At 36.3% G+C, this 19979-nt stretch overlaps 1 protein-coding gene across 2 annotated transcripts in view; it reads left to right on the top strand.

Annotated features, from left to right (window-relative positions):
• PRKG1 (protein kinase cGMP-dependent 1) overlaps positions 1-19979 on the top strand; it is a 1186718-nt gene that overhangs the window by 1072178 nt on the left and 94561 nt on the right. For both annotated transcript variants that reach the window (XM_046653608.1, XM_046653607.1), the window contains exon 9: positions 2189-2263. In XM_046653608.1, the coding sequence (XP_046509564.1) occupies positions 2189-2263 (75 nt within the window). The remainder of the gene's footprint in view (positions 1-2188; positions 2264-19979) is intronic.

The following is a 19979-nucleotide window of genomic DNA, read 5'->3' as shown; positions in this document are numbered from 1 at the left end:
ATTCATTCAGCCTACATTCATTTGATGTTCGTTAATATAACTCATTATGGAAAACTTTCCACTAGATTGTGATTCTTGATTCCTTGGCCTTCTGTCTAGTCATTTTCTTTTGGTCTCTTTTTGTATTAGAAATAGTGTATTTAGCCCAGCATTCTGGTTACCCTGTCCCCCGATGAGATCTTTACTGAAGGGCTTGGGATAATAGTTGCTCCGTTCCCCTTCAACCAGCCCAGAAGCAGAGCATCAAGTTCTTCTGTATAGGTTTAGGGAAAAAAAAAGCGTACGTTAAAGTGATTAAGCAACCTTTAAATTTAAATTAGCAAACATCCTGTATGTTTCAGGACCTGACCATGCATATTTTGTTGTTTAATATTCACAACACACAAAGCCATTCACATGTGTTCAGATTCAAGACGTTTAAAATTAAAATGTAATTTCTTACAGCATTTTAAAATTCTCCATCCACATATAGGATATTGCTAGAGATTCATTACTTATCTTCAAGGCATAGTGTTTGGATAGGAGCCTCAGTGTATGTTTTAAGAGTATGAAGAAGGATGATCGCCTCCTTTCTTGTCAGTCTTCACACTTACTGGCTTTATGACTTTAGGTCAGTTTCTTAACTCATGCCTTAGTACCCTCATCTATAAAATGGAGATAATACTAACTCATAGGATCACTGTAAGAGTATTTGTCATTACATGCACAGTATTTGTTACTACATGTAAAGCACATAGAACAATGCCTGGCATATAAGCACTATGTAGGTGAGGGCTCTGATTATTATGTGTGCACTCAGACTTCTGAAAGCAGACTTTCCTTTTGTTCCTTCATTCAGTCTGGTTCAGCGGTTGCCAAAAGTGTAGTACACAAAAGAGTTACTGTATCTGATTGCATTCAGTAATTTTCAAGTATGATTCTCTTCTTTTTAATATTTTTTTTTAAAGATTGGCACCTGAGCTAACAACTGTTGCCAATCTTCTTTTTTTTTCCTGCTTTTTTCTCCCCCAATCCCCCCAGTACATACTTGTATGTTTTAGTTGGGGGTCCTGCTAGTTGTGGCATGTGGAACACCACCTCAATATGGCCTAATGAGGGGTGCCATGTCAACGCCCAGGATCCGAACCCTGGGCTGCCAAAGTGGAGCACACAGACTTAACCACTTGGCCATGGGGCTGGCCCCCTCAAGTATGATTCTTATGTGTGTTTGTGTGTGTATTCATTTTGTCCTGATTCTATAACATCTTATATTATAGATATATAATAGATCAGACTTCACTGTATAAAGTAAATCTGAACACAGTTCTAGGTACATAATAAAATATTGAGGATATTGGGTTTAAACAGTTACATTATTCTTCTTTGTTCACGCTAAAGTCAATGTCTTCATTACCCCAAAATAAGTTGAATTTTCTATAATTTTCTCCTTTCATTTTTCTATCTTTGGAGTATTTATTTTGCCTTTGAAGATTAGTTTATTATTTTGTTAAGTGGAGACAATGGTGCCTGTCTTTTACAGTTTGTTCGAGCATTGGAATTAATATATGTTCATGATAATTAAAAGAACAGTGCAGGGGCCAGCTGGTGTCATAGTGGTTGGTTTCTTGCTCTTTGCTTTGGCAACCCAGGGTTTGTGAGTTCCAATCCTGGGTGTGGACCCACACACTGCTCATCAAGCCGTGCTTTGGGGGTGTCCCACATACAAAATGGAGGAGGATTGGCACAGATGTTAGCTTAGGGCTACTCTTCCTCAAGCAAAAAGAGGAAGAGTGGCAACAGGTGTTAGCTCAGGACCAATCTTCCTCACCAAAAAAAAAAAAAAAAAAGACCAGTGCATACAGTAGGCATTCCATAATTAGTAGATCTTGTTGTTATTTCACCATTATAACTGACTCATTAACTTTGTGATATATGTCATTTTGTGTGTCACAGACTTTATTCCACCCAATTCTTTTGCCAGATATGGTTCTAGGTGTTGGGAACTATAGAGGTGAACAAGATTGAAGCGATCCCTCCTCTGAGAGTTTATATCATTGTCTGAAATATTTCTTAATGATGTAACTAGATTAAGTATCGAATTCATTTACATTTAGATTCTTTTAGATTGTTTCAATATATCATTGACTGGGTTGTCATTGTTACAACTTTGTAGAAGATTTATCCTAATCACCATGTTTTCCTCTGGCAGCTCTTTTAAGCATTTGATCGGAGGACTGGATGATGTTTCTAATAAGGCATATGAGGATGCAGAAGCTAAAGCAAAGTAAGTGACATTTTTTCCTTTGGCCTTAATCTTGATTTTTAAAAAGTTGATTTTGAATAGAAATAAGATCAAATGTTTTGTTGGACTTAAAGTCGAACACTCTGACAGGAAGAAACTAATTAAGAGGAAAAAGAAACAAATTATTCAAGGTAATTACTACATAGTATGCTTACTTAGTAAGTACGTATCTTAAACATGAAACCTTAATTTTGTGAAGAAGATCATCTCAACAAGGGAAAAGGGTTAGTTTAAAATCCAATATACACAATTGAATGTAATACGTTATTTCTCTCACTAAAAATATTTTCTCAATGAATGGTAGTTGTGTTCAATAGTGTTTGTGAAATTGTACGAAAAATAATAAGGCTAGAAATATTTCCTGTGTGAATACATTGTTGCCTTACACTGAACTTCGTTGACACTAAATTGTCAGAATGATATGAGACAGTACATATCCCATTAATCACCAGTTTTGTACAGCAAAATACAATTTTATCTACAAGAATAATTTACTTCAAAACAAAGGTTTAATTTTTTTGAAAAAGATTCGAAGTAATCTGAGATTGGCTTTTTCTGCAAACATTTTAGATTACTTTATGAAAGCCTAATCTCTATAATCCTCCTTTCTTCTCCCTAAGGCAGTAACTTAAGTAAATGGATATCAAATCTAGTATTTGATATCATAGAGGATACCAAAAGGATTAAATTGACAAAATTTATTGGTAAATAGATAATTCAGGGCCAGAATTTGATTGGTTGGTTTTGTAGTAACCTAAAAGTTAAAAGAAAGAAATCATTTATTTTGCCTTGAGAATCTATAAAGATTAAAAATTTGGCCTACAACTGAAGAACTAAGGGCTACAATTTACGTTGACCTAATAACATCCCATTATTCTCCAAGCTGAGTAAATATATTCACAACGTCTTCTTTACACAGTATGCTTTTGTTCCCTCTGCTCTTTGGAGGGACAGACTTACATCCTGAGGTCAGATGCCAGCAGTGCCTCTGCCAAGATTTGCTCAGGAAATTACACTGGCCTGTTTTAACCCCAAATTCCACATCATCATCAATATTGCCTGTACTGTGGGTGATATTAATTTTTCTGATTTTCTCCAATAGGTTAAAATATGCATTAGTGCTAAATTAGACTTTAGTTTCTGGTATTAGCACTAATCCAACTGAGATGATAGAGGGCGGCATTTAAGGTACTTTATTAGTTTTAAAGTTATAAAACTCCATTTGTTATTATTGGACTTTATTCCTAGAAGAGCATTTAGTTGCTATGTAAAAACTAGTATTTATACTTTATGTTAGCATATTCTTCTTAAATATATATATTAAATTAAAATTACCATGGGTCATTTTATACATGTGTATCATATTATACACATTTATATGTATATATATATATATATATATATATATATAACTGGTGGTAATCTTAAAAATTCATCTAAAATCTACTTGAGCAACTATCCAAATATTCTTAGAGTTGCTAGAAAAAGTAAAAGGTCTTTTAAACTAATGTATTCTATGATCTATTTCTGTTACCCTGTTAATCTTTAGACTGATTCTCTAATGAAAGTTTTGCATAACTCTTATTTACGCTACCCAAAGTCAATGCCTGTCACAGGCTTAAAATTGATCAGTGATGGGAAAGTGACTGTGAATTAATCATCTCCTTCTCAGTGTACTATTGGCTTTATAATGATAACTGTGTGTGTCTTGTGAGTTCGTGCCATTCATGGGTTCACTTTCATGTGCTTCAACTAAAGGTAGAAAGGAAAACAAATACACTGAAGGTCAGATTCAGACAGTTAGGAGATTGATGTGGCAACATTTCTTCCTATTAGAAAATAATTGGTCAATATGAAAACTATGACCCTGAATGAGGGCCAGAAACCTCGTGTACTGCTCCTGGCTTTGTTATTCCCAGCCAAGTGATCTTGGTCACGACTCAACACCTGTTTCTCAATCTCATTATCTTACTTTTAAAATGGTATTTTTGAGACTTAATTGTTGGCAGTATATAAAAAGACTTTGAAAATTATAAAGGGCTGTACAAGTGGATGATATTGTTTGTAGAAGTAATCATTGGAAATGTACCCCAATGCATTTGATGTATGGTAGGATTTACAGATGATTATTGTGTATCTATTGTGTAAAACTAATCTTACCTGGGCAAAAAGTCTCTAATTTTATGTATGCAAAATACTCCTATTTTAGTACTATATCATGAAATTAAACCTAGCCTGGAAAAAGTCCATGAATATCATTTTTATAAAAATGGTAACATTTTGTTAAAAGAAAGTTCAATTATGATTAAAGAATGAAGACAGGCGATGAAATGACTGCCTACTTCTAAGCAATTCAAATTATTTCAACCATAAATTTGATAGATTGTAAATTTGCCATTATATTTATACTTGAATATAAGTCAATTGGGACAGGTTAGTTTGAATTTTTCTGTTCAATTAATACTGAATCCAAATGAATGCATAGCCCACATTCCTTAACATTGATTGTTATTTAGAAAATGAAAATGGCTTGAGGAAAAAATGTCCAAAACCATTGATCCAAATTTTAGAGAGATTGATAAAATAACCTTTATTCCTCAAAATATCCAACTAAATAAATAGATAAATGGTGGTGGAGGTGTTCTGCCTTTTACAAGGTTAGCATTTTTAAGGTTTCTAGTAAATAATTAATATCCGAAGACTTCTGAAGTTGAAAGCATCTTTTTAATTAGATGTCTTATCACTCAGAGATGGCAAACTGTGAATTATTCCCCAGGGAGAACTTCTTAGTTGAACTAACAAGTTTAAGCATTTATTTATGTTGGCACTGTTGTCTCTCTCTCTATTGGATTTCTTCCCCTTAAGTAGGATTTCTTGCCCTTCACTTTGTATTTAAGAAACTTAGGAGGTGTGCCAGCATTGAAGGAATAGGAACAGGTTGTAATTGGTCTAAATTCCCTGGGTAATTCTGTTAATGCCTTTAAATTTCTATATAAATTGCAAAATCTATACCATTTAGAGTTGAGGTGTTGATTTGGCTCCACTGTGTAAACTTTATTTTTTTAAGGTCCCCTTGATTTTGCAAAATCCACTGACAATAAGATTAATATTTCTTAAAACCCAACTAAAATGATCATATTATTTATCCATGTGAAATTATTATTGGTATTGTCGCATTGACTATGCCTATTTGGATAAAAAGAGAAAAAAGTAGGACTGACTGTAAAAATTCAGTTGAGATGTTTAGAGAGTTTGTGAGCAACTCATCAGCTGTTAGCATAATCCAGTTCAATGGCAGAATGATTCCACCAAATGTACAGACCATCCCTTTCAGGAAAAACTATAGCAAGTATTTGGCATGGGTGGCTGGTCCAGAAACATTGGCTTGAGAGAAATACCCCAATGAAATTGTTCCCCAGACTCCTCTCCTGCAGGCTATGTGCTCTCGGCCTGTCTCATGAGATGTAGTTCCTACAACGAAAATTATTCTTGGCAGAAACTTTACCTGTGTGGCATGTTTAGGCTTCTCTTGATTGCTGCTAATTATCCACTGAGGGCTTCTCTTTTTGAAATCTGAAGTTGTAATTCCAAAGACATTAGAAGAGATAACATCAGATCAAAGTTAAGGATCATTAAACCTTATTTAGAGAAGAAAGTAGTATGTGTGATGAAAGGTACACATTATTTTCCCTTGAGAATATGTATTCATTCATTTAATAAACAGAAATTTACTCGTGATGAGTCAGGCCTTGTGCTTTACAATGTGCATACCACATATTTTCTGATACTAAGGATCTTGCAGATTAGTGGGGAGACGTGTAACTCAATGATTATTTTCACTTTTCAGTTCTGAGAATAAGTGATGATGCTTATTGTGATATATCACTGTTTAGGTAGAGAGCCCCATCTCCATATTTATACCTTGTCTTGTAAAAAACATAACCATCCAGAAGTATGAAATAGAAAAAGTAAATGTTTTACTTCATTGTAAGTATTTCTGATATATGAATACAGATTATTTCTTAAATAAAATATTTTCAAGTTATACTATCATTGATGTCTTAATTGCTGAATACTGTATGCAGCAGTTACAGACAAAACAGCTTTTTCTGAATAAAAAGTCTCTGTACTGCACCTTAGCTTATTAATTATAATACTTGATCATAAAAATCTTTAATATAAAAGTTTCATTCTAATAACATGATTTACATATACCACAGCTATATTCCCAGATTATGGTCATACAGAGGGAAAAACAAAACAGCAAATTAAACATTTGGTGTTTTATTTACAGTGATGTCTATTTTTATTAAGATGTATATTTTCACTTTAATAGAATATAGTAAGATAGATAAAAGAAAAAAATCACAATCTAAACTAATCAAGCACAACTGCTATGATTTATCTGCGTTTTATAATTATACTTACAGTGCATTTACAACTTTATATCTTGCTTTTTTCTTCCACTTAGCATCCATTATATTATAAACATTTATAATACTATTATATACATTTCATAAACATCATTTTAATGGTAGCCTGATAAAACCATGAATGGACACCTAGTATTTTAGACTGATTTAAGTTGTACCCTTGTTGATTCAATTCGTTGTGCTTTTGAAGATAAGATCTCAATCACTTCTTTAAGAAAAAATGACAACAGGTGCCAGACCTGGTGCCCTGGTGATTAGTTCAGCACATTCCTCTTCTGCAGCCTGCATTCATTTCCTGGGTGCAGACCTGTACTGCTCTGTTGGTGTCATGCTGTGCTGGTGACTCAGATACTAAAAACTAGAGGAAGATTGGCATGGATGTTAGCTTAGGGCAAGTCTTCCTCAGAAAAAAAAAGACAACAAAACTCAGCACCAAACAAGAAAAAACATCTTCAAATTGGTCCCATCTAACAGCAATTTCTGAACTATTTTATGTCGCGATACTCATAGAAAATGGGTACTGCATATTGTACCAATTGTCTCAGCTGCTCTAGGCTCCATACTTCTGTTGTGAAGGCTGAAGGGATCCATATCTAAGCCCTCCAGGTGGAAAGCTCTGACAGCAATATGAAAAATACAGATTTGTAAATGCATTTATTGATGATGTAAGTTGAGGATTCTCACTATTGTGCTCTGTGAGGAACTCTTTCTCATGGCAAAATCTATGTAAACCTCCAAATGAGTATGGTCATGTTTTTAAATCTACAACGTCACTTGGTATGAATACAGATTTAAAGACTTCCTGCAATGACTCGGCAGCCCCTCCTGTACCAATATCACCCAGGTTCATTGACTTCGTCATATGCATTCATTTATTTGTTTATTTTCTGTGCCTACAAAATGCTAATATAAAGCAGTGACTAAAATAGATATGCTCCTTGCCTTCATGGTGCATATGGTAAAGGAGAGAGATACATTAGTCATTCTGGGATGACTTCCCTGAGGAAGTGACGTTTTAACTAGATTTGAGCTTAATTTTGAAGAATTAGCTGGTATTGGCTAGGCAAGAATTAGTTGGTGTTAGCTGGACAAGGAAGTGTGGAGAGCATTTCAGACAGAGAAACATCATGTACAAAGCTCTCAAAGTAGGAAACAACATTACATATCCAAGGAATCAAAGTACAGTATGGCTGGAACCTAGAATGTAAGAGACAGAGGTCAGAATGAAGAGAATAACAGGGGCCAAATCTTGTAAGACTTTGTAGGCCATGTTAAGGATTTAGGGAAATCACTTCAGACGTGTAAGCTAGAGAATGGGATGAGTTGGTTTATATTATAATTGAGCATTCTTTCCTCTGTGATTGGAGGAATGTAAAGTGAAAGCAGGAGAAGGAGCAGAATATTTTCCAGTAAAAGCTGATGGTAGACAGGACTAGAATGAAGGCAGTGTGAGTAGAGAAAAGCATTTGAGTGAAATTTTGGTGGCAAAGCCAATGGGTCTTCTTAAGGAAACAGATATCGGTGATGAAAGGAAGAAAGATCACGAATGATGCAAGGGTTTTTGGTCTGGAAATCAGAGGAAAGTGATGGCATTCCTTCAAATAGGGAAAGATTATATGGTTGCCGGGTTTGGAGAGTAGGGTGATCATGAATTGATTTTTGGACAGGTTAAATATGAAGTACCTTTGAGGCATGGTTAGGTAGGTCTGGAGTTCAGAGAAGAGGTTGGTTTTCATCTGAGGATAATGAGCATTTAGATGGTAAATGGTAATTAAAGATTTGCGTGAGATAGGAAGCAGAGAATGAGAAGAGAACGGCCCTGACGATTGATTCTTGAGGATCTTTAACATATAAAAATCAGGGAAAAGAGAAGGATTTCTCTCTCTCTTTCTCTCTCTCTTTCTCTCTCTCTCTCTCTCTCACACACACACACACACACACATACACACACAAAAACTGAAAAGGAGAGATATGAGGTAGAAGGAAAACCAGATGTATCAGAGAAGACAAGAAGAGAGTGTTTCCAGAATGGGGAAGAAGACAATGATATTGCATGTTGTTGAGAGTTCCAGTTGTTAGTTAACAAATGCCAATTGGATTTATCAAATCACTGTTCATTTTCATCTTAGGATGGAGTGATAGGGATTGAGTCTCCTAACATGGACTGAAAATGAATCTGATTTGAAGAAACAAGAGTCAGCTTATACAAAATTATAAGAATTTAAAATAAAATAGTCAGAAATGCATAATGGAAGATTATGAATCTTTAATACTGAGAGAGAAGTAAGCATGTGAAGTACAGTAGAGAAGGAGAGAGTATAAGACTGAGAGAGTCTAGGATTAATTAGGCAAGTGGGTCTCAGGTCCTTTCAACTTTCATAGATGAAGACACACCTCTTCAAAAGAAAAGTAAGACCATCTCCACAGGTAAGATTTACGCCACTTTGTGATGTGATTTTTCAGTCAAGAAGGTTTTTGAGGGGCTGGCCTGGTAGTGCAGCAGTTAAGTTCGCACCTTCCACTTTGGCCGCCCGGGGTTCACTGGTTCAGATCCTGGGTGTGGACATGGCACTGCTTGGCATGCCATGCTGTGGTAGGCATCCCACATATAAAACAGAGGAAGATGGGCACGGATGTTAGCTCAGGGCCAGTCTTCCTCAGCGAAAAGAGAAGGATTGGCAGCAGTTAGCTCAGGGCTAACCTTCCTCAAAAAAAAAAAAAAAAAAGGTTTTTGAGCCAACCCTGATGGCCTAATGGTTAAAGTTTGGTGCTGTCAGTGCTTCCATGGCCTGGGTTCATTTCCTGGTCAAAGAACCACACCATTCATCTGTCAGTTGCCATGCTGTGGTGGCGGCTCACATAGAAGAACTAGAAGGACTTAGAACTAGGTTATACAACCACGCACTGGGGCTTTGGGGAGGGAAAAAAAGAAGAGAAAGATTGGCAACAGATGTTAGCTCAGGGTGATGCTTTCCCTGCATAAAAACAAAAGAAAAAGCACACACAAAAAAAGACTAAGAAAAAAAGAGAAGGTTTTCACTTTTCTGTCTTATATTAGGTAATATTCTTTTAGGTTTAAATATTGTCCTCTCTCTAAAGAACCTGTAAAAATTAAAAATTCTCCTAAGAGGAATTAAAGTTTTTTTCCTAACATCATAGCATAAATTTGCACATAAGCTCCTTTTCCTCCAGGGAAAACGTGAGCCTCCCTCTGGGCACAAAGAGGAAAGAGGGACACTGAGCAAGGAGGCACAAATTGGCCAAAGCCTTAAAGACCCACCTCAGAATCACCATTTTGTCCTGCCCTACTCCCCTCACCATGTGCCTCTATATATTCACTTATTCTCTGCCTTGTCCTGAAAAAGAGACTTTCTTGAGAGAGTCACATAATACAGGAAGAAGAATTAAAAGTAAACAAGAAAGATGAAACTGCGGTAGGGAGCCAGAAATAAGCCTAGTGTCAGTCACAAGAAAAGAGTGATGCACAAAAACATTGGATGCACCAGGGTTGACTCTGTCTTACTGTCCTTAAACAATGAAGGGCCGTGGTCACTTCCCTTGACTCTTTGCAAGAACAATAGAGAATAGTTGCATTGGACCACTCTGTTGGCTTCTCGACTTAATCCAAATAAAAATTTTACTCCTGTTTCCGTCATTGGTCCTCATTGATTTAAAGCTTCTCTTCTGTTTACAAGTTCATTTGCAAAGGAACATTTCAGTCTGTGTGATATTTTCAGGATTACTTTTGGTGCCGAGCCTTGTTGTTTGACACAATGTGACAGCAATAAAAGATGTTCTCTCATTACATTTCATTAGCAGAGACAATCCTTTAGTTGCTCACTCTGCTTGTCATGGGGCGGTTGCTCTGTGCTCTGGCACGCAGAGGGACGTTGCTCAAGCCTTTGAAAATTCACTCATCAAATGCCTCTCAAAACACACAGGCTATGCAAATCAGAACAGATGTCTGTATTGTTTGGTAACATCTTCCCAAATGCCCCAGGGTCATCTAGCATCTAACAAACATGAGATTTTTAAATACACAATCAAATACACATGAGGTTGGGCTTCAGAACACCCTGACTTTGACATTTTGGCCTTTTCTTATTACTGTTTTTCTGCCAGGCATTTTAGAGTAAAGATCTCAGTATTCCCACAATCTTATCAACAATTTACTTAAACCAACTTGGTCTTGATCTAAGCAATTCTCAGGGAAATGAGTCTGGAAAATTATTTTTCCCCCTATGGAAAGAATTCAAGTGAGCAATATCCTGTTCCAAAATGAGAACTATATGCCAATTAAATAGAAGGAACACTGAGAATGGCGTTATGAAATAGCCCTCAAACCAGAATTAGAACTTGCTGACCATTTCTAGGGTTGAATAGTCAGAAGACAGTCCCATTCTCTGGGCAATAAAAATTGTTTTCCATTTTATTGCAGGACAAAGCATAAGAGACTTGAAAAATTTGCAGCAATTGGCCCTGAACTAATAAGCTGGCTTTCAGCTATGCAAGAGCTGTTTGCTTTTCAAATTCCTGTCATGTAATCAGGCTGGGAAGAGGTATAGAAGAGTTTTTAAGGCCACCAATGTTAACAGATTAATACTGCAGTGTGACTTGTGACTACAGAGAGCATCAAAGTAAATTTCTCTTTCAAGTGCAGCAAAACAGATTTATTGACTCTCTTAAAAATGATTTTCAGGATAAAACTACTTGGCTTTGGGGAGGAGTATATTTTTTTTCTGTTTCATTAAAAATGTTAAAACTCTTAAAGGCCATTTGCTAATTTCGCCTTTACAGTGATTATCTTTAAGCCTCCCTCAGTAGCAAGACTTGATAAAGGTGAATCCCAGTGTGTCCTTGCATGCAGCCTTTCTAATTGACAGAGCAGAGGACTAAAGATAATTGAAAGTTCTTGTGCTGCTGACTTTCTTGGTGGATGCAGACAAGCCATTTTGTTATTGAGTCTGTTTCGTTCTTCTGAAAAGGAAAGGATTCTTCCCTTCCACTCTTGTCATATTAGATAACAACAATTGGAAATTTACTTTCAAACCATCAAGAGCTCTTTAAATCCTAAGGATAATTTGGTCCCATATGGCAATCTGGTCAGTCTTTCCAGAGCCCCAAACTTCCATAGCAAAGAGCCACCCAAAGCAAGTGTCTTTTTGGTGTGCTGACGTCCTAACGCCTGTTGTGATATGATACTTTTTAAAAAGCAGAAAAGAATAATATCTAGTAATACTGTTAGTAATAGATCCTTTTGTGTTCTCAGAATTTTCATTTGAAAAATAATAATATTTGGCTAAAATACCTTTTCTTCTTCAGTGAAGGCAGTCTCTCTCACTTGAGTGAAGATAGCGGATAGCCTAATTATAATCCTGCTCTACATAAGATTGGGCCATTCTAGAGAGAAGACCTTCAAACCTGCTGAGAGCAAGGCTAATACTCAGTGCTGAAAGAGGTGTGTCTAGTGAGGCCATGTTCACATAGCAAAAGGAATGCCACTCTGGATTTGGGAGACCTGACCCTTAGTCACAATACTGACACTGACTTCTCCCTGTGACCTTGAGCACCAGATCTAGAGACCGGCACCTCTGGACCTGTTTCCTAACCTGTAAAAATGATAACCTTGAAACACTTTCTAGTTTAAATGCTTAGAACGTGAAAGTTAATGATCTGTTCTTTGAGAAGCATAACTCCCTTTTCTGTAAATAATATTTTCACCTGTGCTGTTTTCTAAGTTTATAATGACATCTTTGTGGTTGTCAATAGAAAACAGACTCTCAAGGATTAAGGAGTAATTTTTGGGTCTATGTTTTAACAAGAATCACTAAGTTATATTTCTTTCCTCTTAGAATCTGAAAGTATTGCTGTTAAGGCTTACTTTATTCAAAATATTTAAATCAAAAATCTTGCAGTTTTGCTTGGGGTGCATTTTGATAACTCATAGTAGCTAAATAAATTAGCCTTCAGAAACAAAGCAGTTTTCATTTTCATCCTTATACATACAATTTTTTCTTGCCAATGTGACATTTAGAAATGATAATAAACCAGGCTATCTTTCACTAAAATGCCATTAGAAAATTGTACAGTACCTTTGAAACTGGAAATGTTATACCAACATTTCTCCCATGAATCCTTTTAGAAAGAAATGACTTTTAAATAATGAATTAAAACAGTAGCATTATGCTCATTGTAACAAAGAGCGTAATACACCATGTTAATTTACATCTTTCAATTGTTATTTGAGGAAGATGAGATATCACAGTAGTGAAGTGTGGTCATTGCTCACAGTCAAGAGTGTGTATCACACCAGTTTCCTCCCATGCGTAAATTGCAAACATAGTCAACTTTACCAACTGTATTAATTACTTCAGGCAACCAGCCTATTCTCTAGCGTATCAGACGTGCAGGGATATAAAACCAAAGCTATTACTCTAATATTCAGAAACTATTCAAACATTTTAGACAACCTAGGTCAGTATGAGTAGTAATGATTCTAATATCCTTGACAGGGGGATAAAGCAGCTTCCTAAAATGACGGATTTAAGACCACTTTCCATTTAAGAACTTTGAAAGTATGAGTCCTTGAATCTATAAGTAATTCTCCATTAATTTTCATAAGTCTTTTGTTAGAATGACCCTGAATCTTTTTTTAATCACAGTGTGCTTATTATGCTAGTAAAATTGACTTATCAAAAAATCACAATATAGAGGCTGGCCCTGTGGCTGAATGGTTAAGTTTGTGCTACACTTTGGCAGCCTGGAGTTGGCCGGTTCAGATCCTGGGTGCAGACCTACACATCCTCATCAAGCCATGCTGTGGCTGCATCTCACATAGAGGAACTAGAATGACCTACAACTAGGATATACAACTATGTACTGGGGCTTTGGGGAGGAAAAACAATAAAGAGTAAGATTGGCAACAGATGTTAGCTCAGAGCCAATTTTCTTCACCAAAAAAAAAAAAAATCTTGTTAAATTAAAAAATATATATATCACAATTTAGTAAAACATACATTTTACTGAAAATAATTTTGTTCAAGGAGCTTTTCTCCCAAATCAGGTTTCCTTGCTCACCATGCTAGTGAGCAGACTAATTTTGGACACTCTTTTAGATGGGGCTCATGGTATTTTCTTTCAAGCCTCTTAACTTTACTACATTACTTGAACAATTAAATTAATGATGAAGAATATGTTTTAGTCTATAAAACAACTCCTTATTTCAAATGGGCTCCAAAAAGTTGCCTTGAGATAAAAAAGGCCTTTGAAGAGATGACACCTTTATAAACAGACCAAATGACAGGGGGAATTTTTGGGTGGTGACATGAACTAGGAGAGCATATGAGCCCCCACTTTGGAAAGTTGTTGACATTCCTCATCGATTAATATTCCCTTCTTCTCTGAAACGTGATCAGAACAATAACTTTACGTACCATTCTCTATAGGAGAACAGGGAGGGAGGGCAAGGAAACACGAGTGCAAGAGAAGCATTTAATCACTTATCGAAATGTGGTTTCCACACCTCATTTTTAAAAACCAAAGACACAATAACTGCCTTATACAGGGTATGTTTTCTAGCTTATATTTCCAACTGTTTATTGCATTCATGAGCCAGAGCAAAAAATCATAAAAGTCTGCTAAAAATACTTCTTCCTCAAAAAGCACACATATTCCCAATGACAAATAGATATTGTTCAAAAACAAAAAGATCTTATCTCATTGTTTCTTAGTATGAACAAAGGCCAGGCATACTAAGAAATTCATTTCATTAGATTGGACCATATGAAACTGCCAAGAGTTGACCACTTTTAGCCTACTGAAATGGAAATTTCATGTGGTTCAACCTATGATTTCGTAAGTAATTTCTGATTCTGTGATTAGTACAGAGTACTTAAGAATTAGACTGCTCTTGTCAGATATCATACTATATTATTTAACATATATGTTCTAAATTTCCTTCTACATGTGCCATTAACTATAGCCTCCACCTTATCATTTTAATAGTTTCATAAACATTATACCTAAATCAATTTGTTCAAAAGCTTGCTTTATGAGCCTCAGGCTTTTACTATTTTTGTAATCTTAGAAATATTACACAGCCATATATATATACCTAAGAGTTTTTCAAACCTAACGCTACTGACATTTCAGGCTGGATAATTCTCTGTTGTGGTGGGCTGTCTTGTGCATCACAGGATGCTTAGTAGCACAACTGGCCTTTACCCACTTCTGAGCTGTTTACTCACAACAATTCTGATGCCAAATGAGTGGGCTTTTTCCACACCAGCGATCAGTTCTCCAACTCTCTGGGTGCCAACTGTTGTCCTACAATTCAGTTCTGACTCTAGCTACCTGAGTTAGTGCAGACCCCACAGATTAAGTGCTCTGTCCCACCAGACTGCCCTCACTTCAGATGCCAGTCACAAGTCCCAGGTTGCCATTGATGCTTCTGACCAACTGATTATAAATCAGGGGTTCCCACAACCCCTTCTTCAGGTTCCATAATTTGCTAGAATGGCTCACAGAACTCAGGAAAACATCTTACTTACTATTATCAGTTTATTATCAAAGATACAACTCAGGAAGAGCCAGATTGAAGAGCTATGTGGGGAAAGGGATGGGTGGGTGGGCATAGAATTTGCATGCCCTCTCTAGGCCCAGCACCCTCCCATCATCTTGATGTTTTCACCAACCCTGAAGCATTCCTAAACCCATCATTTTGGCATTTTTATGGAGATTTTATGATGTAGGCAGAATCGATGGAATCATTGGCCATAGGTGATTGAATTCAACCTCCAGCCCCTCACCCCTATCCAGAGGATGGGGGTTGTGGCTGGAAGTTCCAACCCTCTAATCATGCCTTGCTGTCTCTGGTGACCAGCCTCCATCCTGAAGCTATCTAGGGCCCCCCAGCCAGCAGTCATCTCCTTAGAAAGCCAAAGACACACTTATCACCCCAGAGATGCCAAAGGTTTTAGGTACTATACACCAGGAACCAGGGACAAAGACAAAATATATATTTCCCATTGTATCACACCACTAGATGCCAGAGCATATTCCCCCACCCACCACTCAAGTCATGACAATCAAAAATGTCTTTAGACGTTGCCAAATATTTTCTGGGAGAGCAGGGGGAGGACAAAATCACCCCTGGTTGAGAACCATTGATATAAATAGAATACAAATAAATATAAAGTTATGGAAGAGGGTTGACACTAAAATTATATTGGTACCAGGTATAGAATTTTTTAAAATATTGGAAATGAGCCTTACTTTCCTATAGTTCCACTTCTAGGAGAAAAGTTTAGGTGTAATAAAAGTGTCACAGTTGGCATCAGATAAGACTTTTAGCTCCCAAAGTGCAGGGTTTGCCAAAATTTGATTAATTCAAATGCTAGAATACAACCAAATTATTAAAAATAATTTATCCACATTCAATTAAGATTTCTAGGTTTCTCCCTAATACTCAAGATTTTTAAAAATCATATTTACTCCTTCAAAGAAGTAGATTTTTAGGCATTATCGGACAATTAATTCACTGGGAGAATCTGACTCACCCTGATGCTAAAACTTTGTTGTTTTAAGATGTTGCAGTTAGTAGATTTTCCGAAACTGGGAAAACATTCAGTCTCGATTTGTCACGTACATTGTTGACTGACATTTTTCACATTAGATGCTATGTCATTGTAATAGTCTCAAATGTAATTACTTTGTGTATAATACAATGAATTTTCTTTCTATTCATATAGATTTCATATTCATATAACCCTTTGGGTTATTATAGTAAAACATGGCGTTGTATTAAGATAGAAAACACAGAAACAGATTTTAGGTAAGGCAAACATCTACAATAGAGAACTGACATTACATTGGTAATATGATACAAGTGTATATTGTGAAATTGAATGCACTACAAAAGAGAATGAATATGCTGCAGGCAAGAATAGAGGTGCTTTGAGGGCTAGAAGTCACAAACTTGACAGCCTCTCCAAATAGCAGCATTTTTACAAGGTCTGTCGACATGATTTCATTAACTTTTAGAAATAAAGGGCATGACATTCTTTAAATCCTGCCTTTATGGCAATCACAAACAATAGGTTCTGCCAACACAATGCTATATTGTCATCCTGCTGCCCATTGACATGATTGCTACTCCCCAAGTGCTTCCAAGAGCCAGACACTGGTCAATTTGAGTCCCTGCTGATTGAGGAAACAGCCAAAAACAATTCGAGAGAGTAGCCATGTCAACCCATAAGGTGTTGTCATCTGTACATCCTCAGATGCAGAAAGTAGACGTTCGAAATGCAGAGAATGTTGGAATTTTTGTGCAAGAGAAGAACGTTAACAAGGATTGGGAATATGTAGGATCTGGGATTGTTAAAAAGACCCCAAGGAGAATAATAAATGAAAGTTATAAACTGCTGGGATTATTATAAAAAAGTAAATCTTTAAAATGTTTTTCAAATTATGCATCACAAACCACTAGGGGATTGTGAACTTTATTTAGGGGATCGTGACCAGCATTTTTATTATTTCAGAGTGTGTCGTATGTAGTAGTAGTGATTTGTGAGTTTTTTCCACGGTTTATATATATGTTACATATATATAATATACATACGTAAGGGATGAGTATGATGAAAAGTGTATTTCTTAATGTGAATGCAGTCAAAAAAGTTTGGAAACTGGGGCCAGCCTGGTTTCTCAGTTGTTAATTTAGCACATTCCGCTTCAGTGGCCCAGGGTTCGCCGGTTTGGATACTGGGTGCAGACATATGCACCTCTTGTCAAGCTGTGCTGTGGTGGACGTCCCACATATAAAGTAGAGGAAGATGGGCACAGATGTTAGCTCTGCGCCAGTCTTCCTCAGCAAAAAGAGGAGGATTTGTGGCAGATATTAGCTCAGAGCTAATCTTCCTCAAAAAAAAAAAGTTTGGAAACTAATAAAGAAATCAATTTTAATGCCTCCCTCCCAATTCAGTTGTGCTAGTAATTATAATTTCAATTTACTTCGTAAAAATAGATGGTTTCTGTCACATGCATTGAATAGTTAGACTTACTTTATGGCTATAGATTATGCTCCTTGGTCACTTAGGTACCTCGAAAATGTGTGCAGTGGAATCCAAAGAGAAGAAGGCAAGAAAGTGAGAGGGGCAAGGTACATGTCTTTCAATATGCAAAGTGCATCTCAACCTAGGGATGGGCTGGTAGTGTCATCTGCATATTCAAATAACAGTACATCCTTATTTGGAAGAATTAATTAACGTTTTTTCTGATCAAATATACCAGGCATATACCAGGCAAAGACAATACAAAACAGAGGATATATTTTCTCATCTTGAGAAATTTAAAGTCTAGTAAAAGGAGCAATTATGTTGTTGATTGTGGTGTTATTTCATAAGAGAGGAAATATGGAATGTTATATGAGAACTTAGAAGGAACATCTCCATCAGTCTAAAGATTTTATCTGTTTTATTAAAATATTCTTCAGTATAAAGGAAAATTATAGGACTGTTTTGAGCCAAGGGAGCATTTAGCTCATGTAGATTTGTTTGCAAATATCTATGGATACTGTCATCTACAGTCTTAGAAGATGTGGCTGCCCCCAAAGTTTTGATGGAGCATATCAAAACTTCCTTCAAACTTTGCAGTCCTTCCACCCACCCCCGTATGTAATGTATGTTTGTGGCTGGGGAGCTGAATAAGGTCGAGTTTCACTTATTCACTCCAGGCCCCTCAGGTGCTAGTGGACTCATTTCTGTTTACCATTATCAAACCAGTTGATCACGAGCCTTCACTGAATTTCAAAAGAGTGACCTGAGCAGGCTGCAATATTTGGATTCTATCTTTACAGATAAAACCAAAGGCAAAAAAATCAAGTAAATTTGGAGCAGCCCGGTGACCTACTGGTTAAGTTCGTGTGTTCCGCTTTGGTGGCCTGGGGTTTCTGGGTTTGGATCCCAGGGGTGAACCTACACACCATTCATCAAACCATGCTATGGCGGTGTCCCACATAGAAAATAGAGGAAGATTGGCACAGTTGTTAGCTCAGGGACAATCTTCCTCATCAGAAAATAAATAAATAAATAAATAAAGTAAATTTATCCTGCCTTTGAGGAGTGCTGTCAGCTTTTCAGAGCCCCCACTTTAATAATGATTGCTCTCATTTATATTTTTAAGCTATCTCCTCAGAATTTGAAAGCTTTAATAATCCTGTAATCACTACAGGTGCTTATCAGTGAGGGCTTATCTCTATATTTATTAGAGACATAGACAGTACCTATTTGCCATAAAATATAGTATAAGACTCTACTTATGAAAAACCTCAGCAACCAGAAAGTTCAAATCTTTGAAATTAGTTTTGCTCTAGTGGATACTAATTATAGTGAGAACCAGGAGGATCAGTAGGAACCCATAAATTTCTAAAGTGTAAAACGAAGCCTATTTATATTCAGTACTTCATTCTACTTCTTTGAAAATTAATAATTTATCCATATAACTTACACAAAATAAATACCTGCTGATTAAAATGCTCAGATAATCAAAACAACCCAAATCCCAGAGAATCTGGACATTTTAAATTTATTCTATTAAAACAGAATATATTATTATTAATGAGATAAACAAATGTATTTGCAAGCACTGTGTAATTTGCTGTGTAAATATAAGATAATCCTGTTCTACTTATATTTTTAATAATTGTGAATACTGTGATCATTAATGACAATAATGGCTTACGTTTGCTAAATACTTATTGTGTGCTTGGCTTTATATGAATTATCTCATTTAATCCTAACAATGACTCTAGAAGGCAAATATTCTTATTTTCCCTGATGTTACAGCTAGGGAAACTGAGGCCGAGAAGGACTAATGCCGAGGTCACACAACTTGTAAATGGTAGAACAGGGATTCGCGCTGGCCACCAGATGTCTGCTGCCAAAGCCCATTTATGACTTTTACATTCCTAATCGTGTCACATGCATATTTTCATTCGATAAATTTTTGGAACTTGTTCTTATGCCAATTTTCAGAGACGGTAGTGCAATGAACTCTTCCCCTTATAAACACCACCCAGATTCAACAGCAACTTTTGCCACAATTGCCTCATCTAACTCTTGTTACAATTTTTTTTTACCCAGCTATTTTAAACAAATCACTAGCATCATATTATTTGCTCTAAATACATCCTTTCATATGCATTTTCTACAAATAAGGACACTTTCCTGCATAGCTACAATATTATTATTGTACCTACGGAATCAATATCT

Source organism: Equus quagga, chromosome 2 (assembly GCF_021613505.1).
Source record: "Equus quagga isolate Etosha38 chromosome 2, UCLA_HA_Equagga_1.0, whole genome shotgun sequence".
NCBI lineage: Eukaryota > Metazoa > Chordata > Mammalia > Perissodactyla > Equidae > Equus > Equus quagga.
This window is presented reverse-complemented; position numbering and strand designations above follow the sequence as displayed.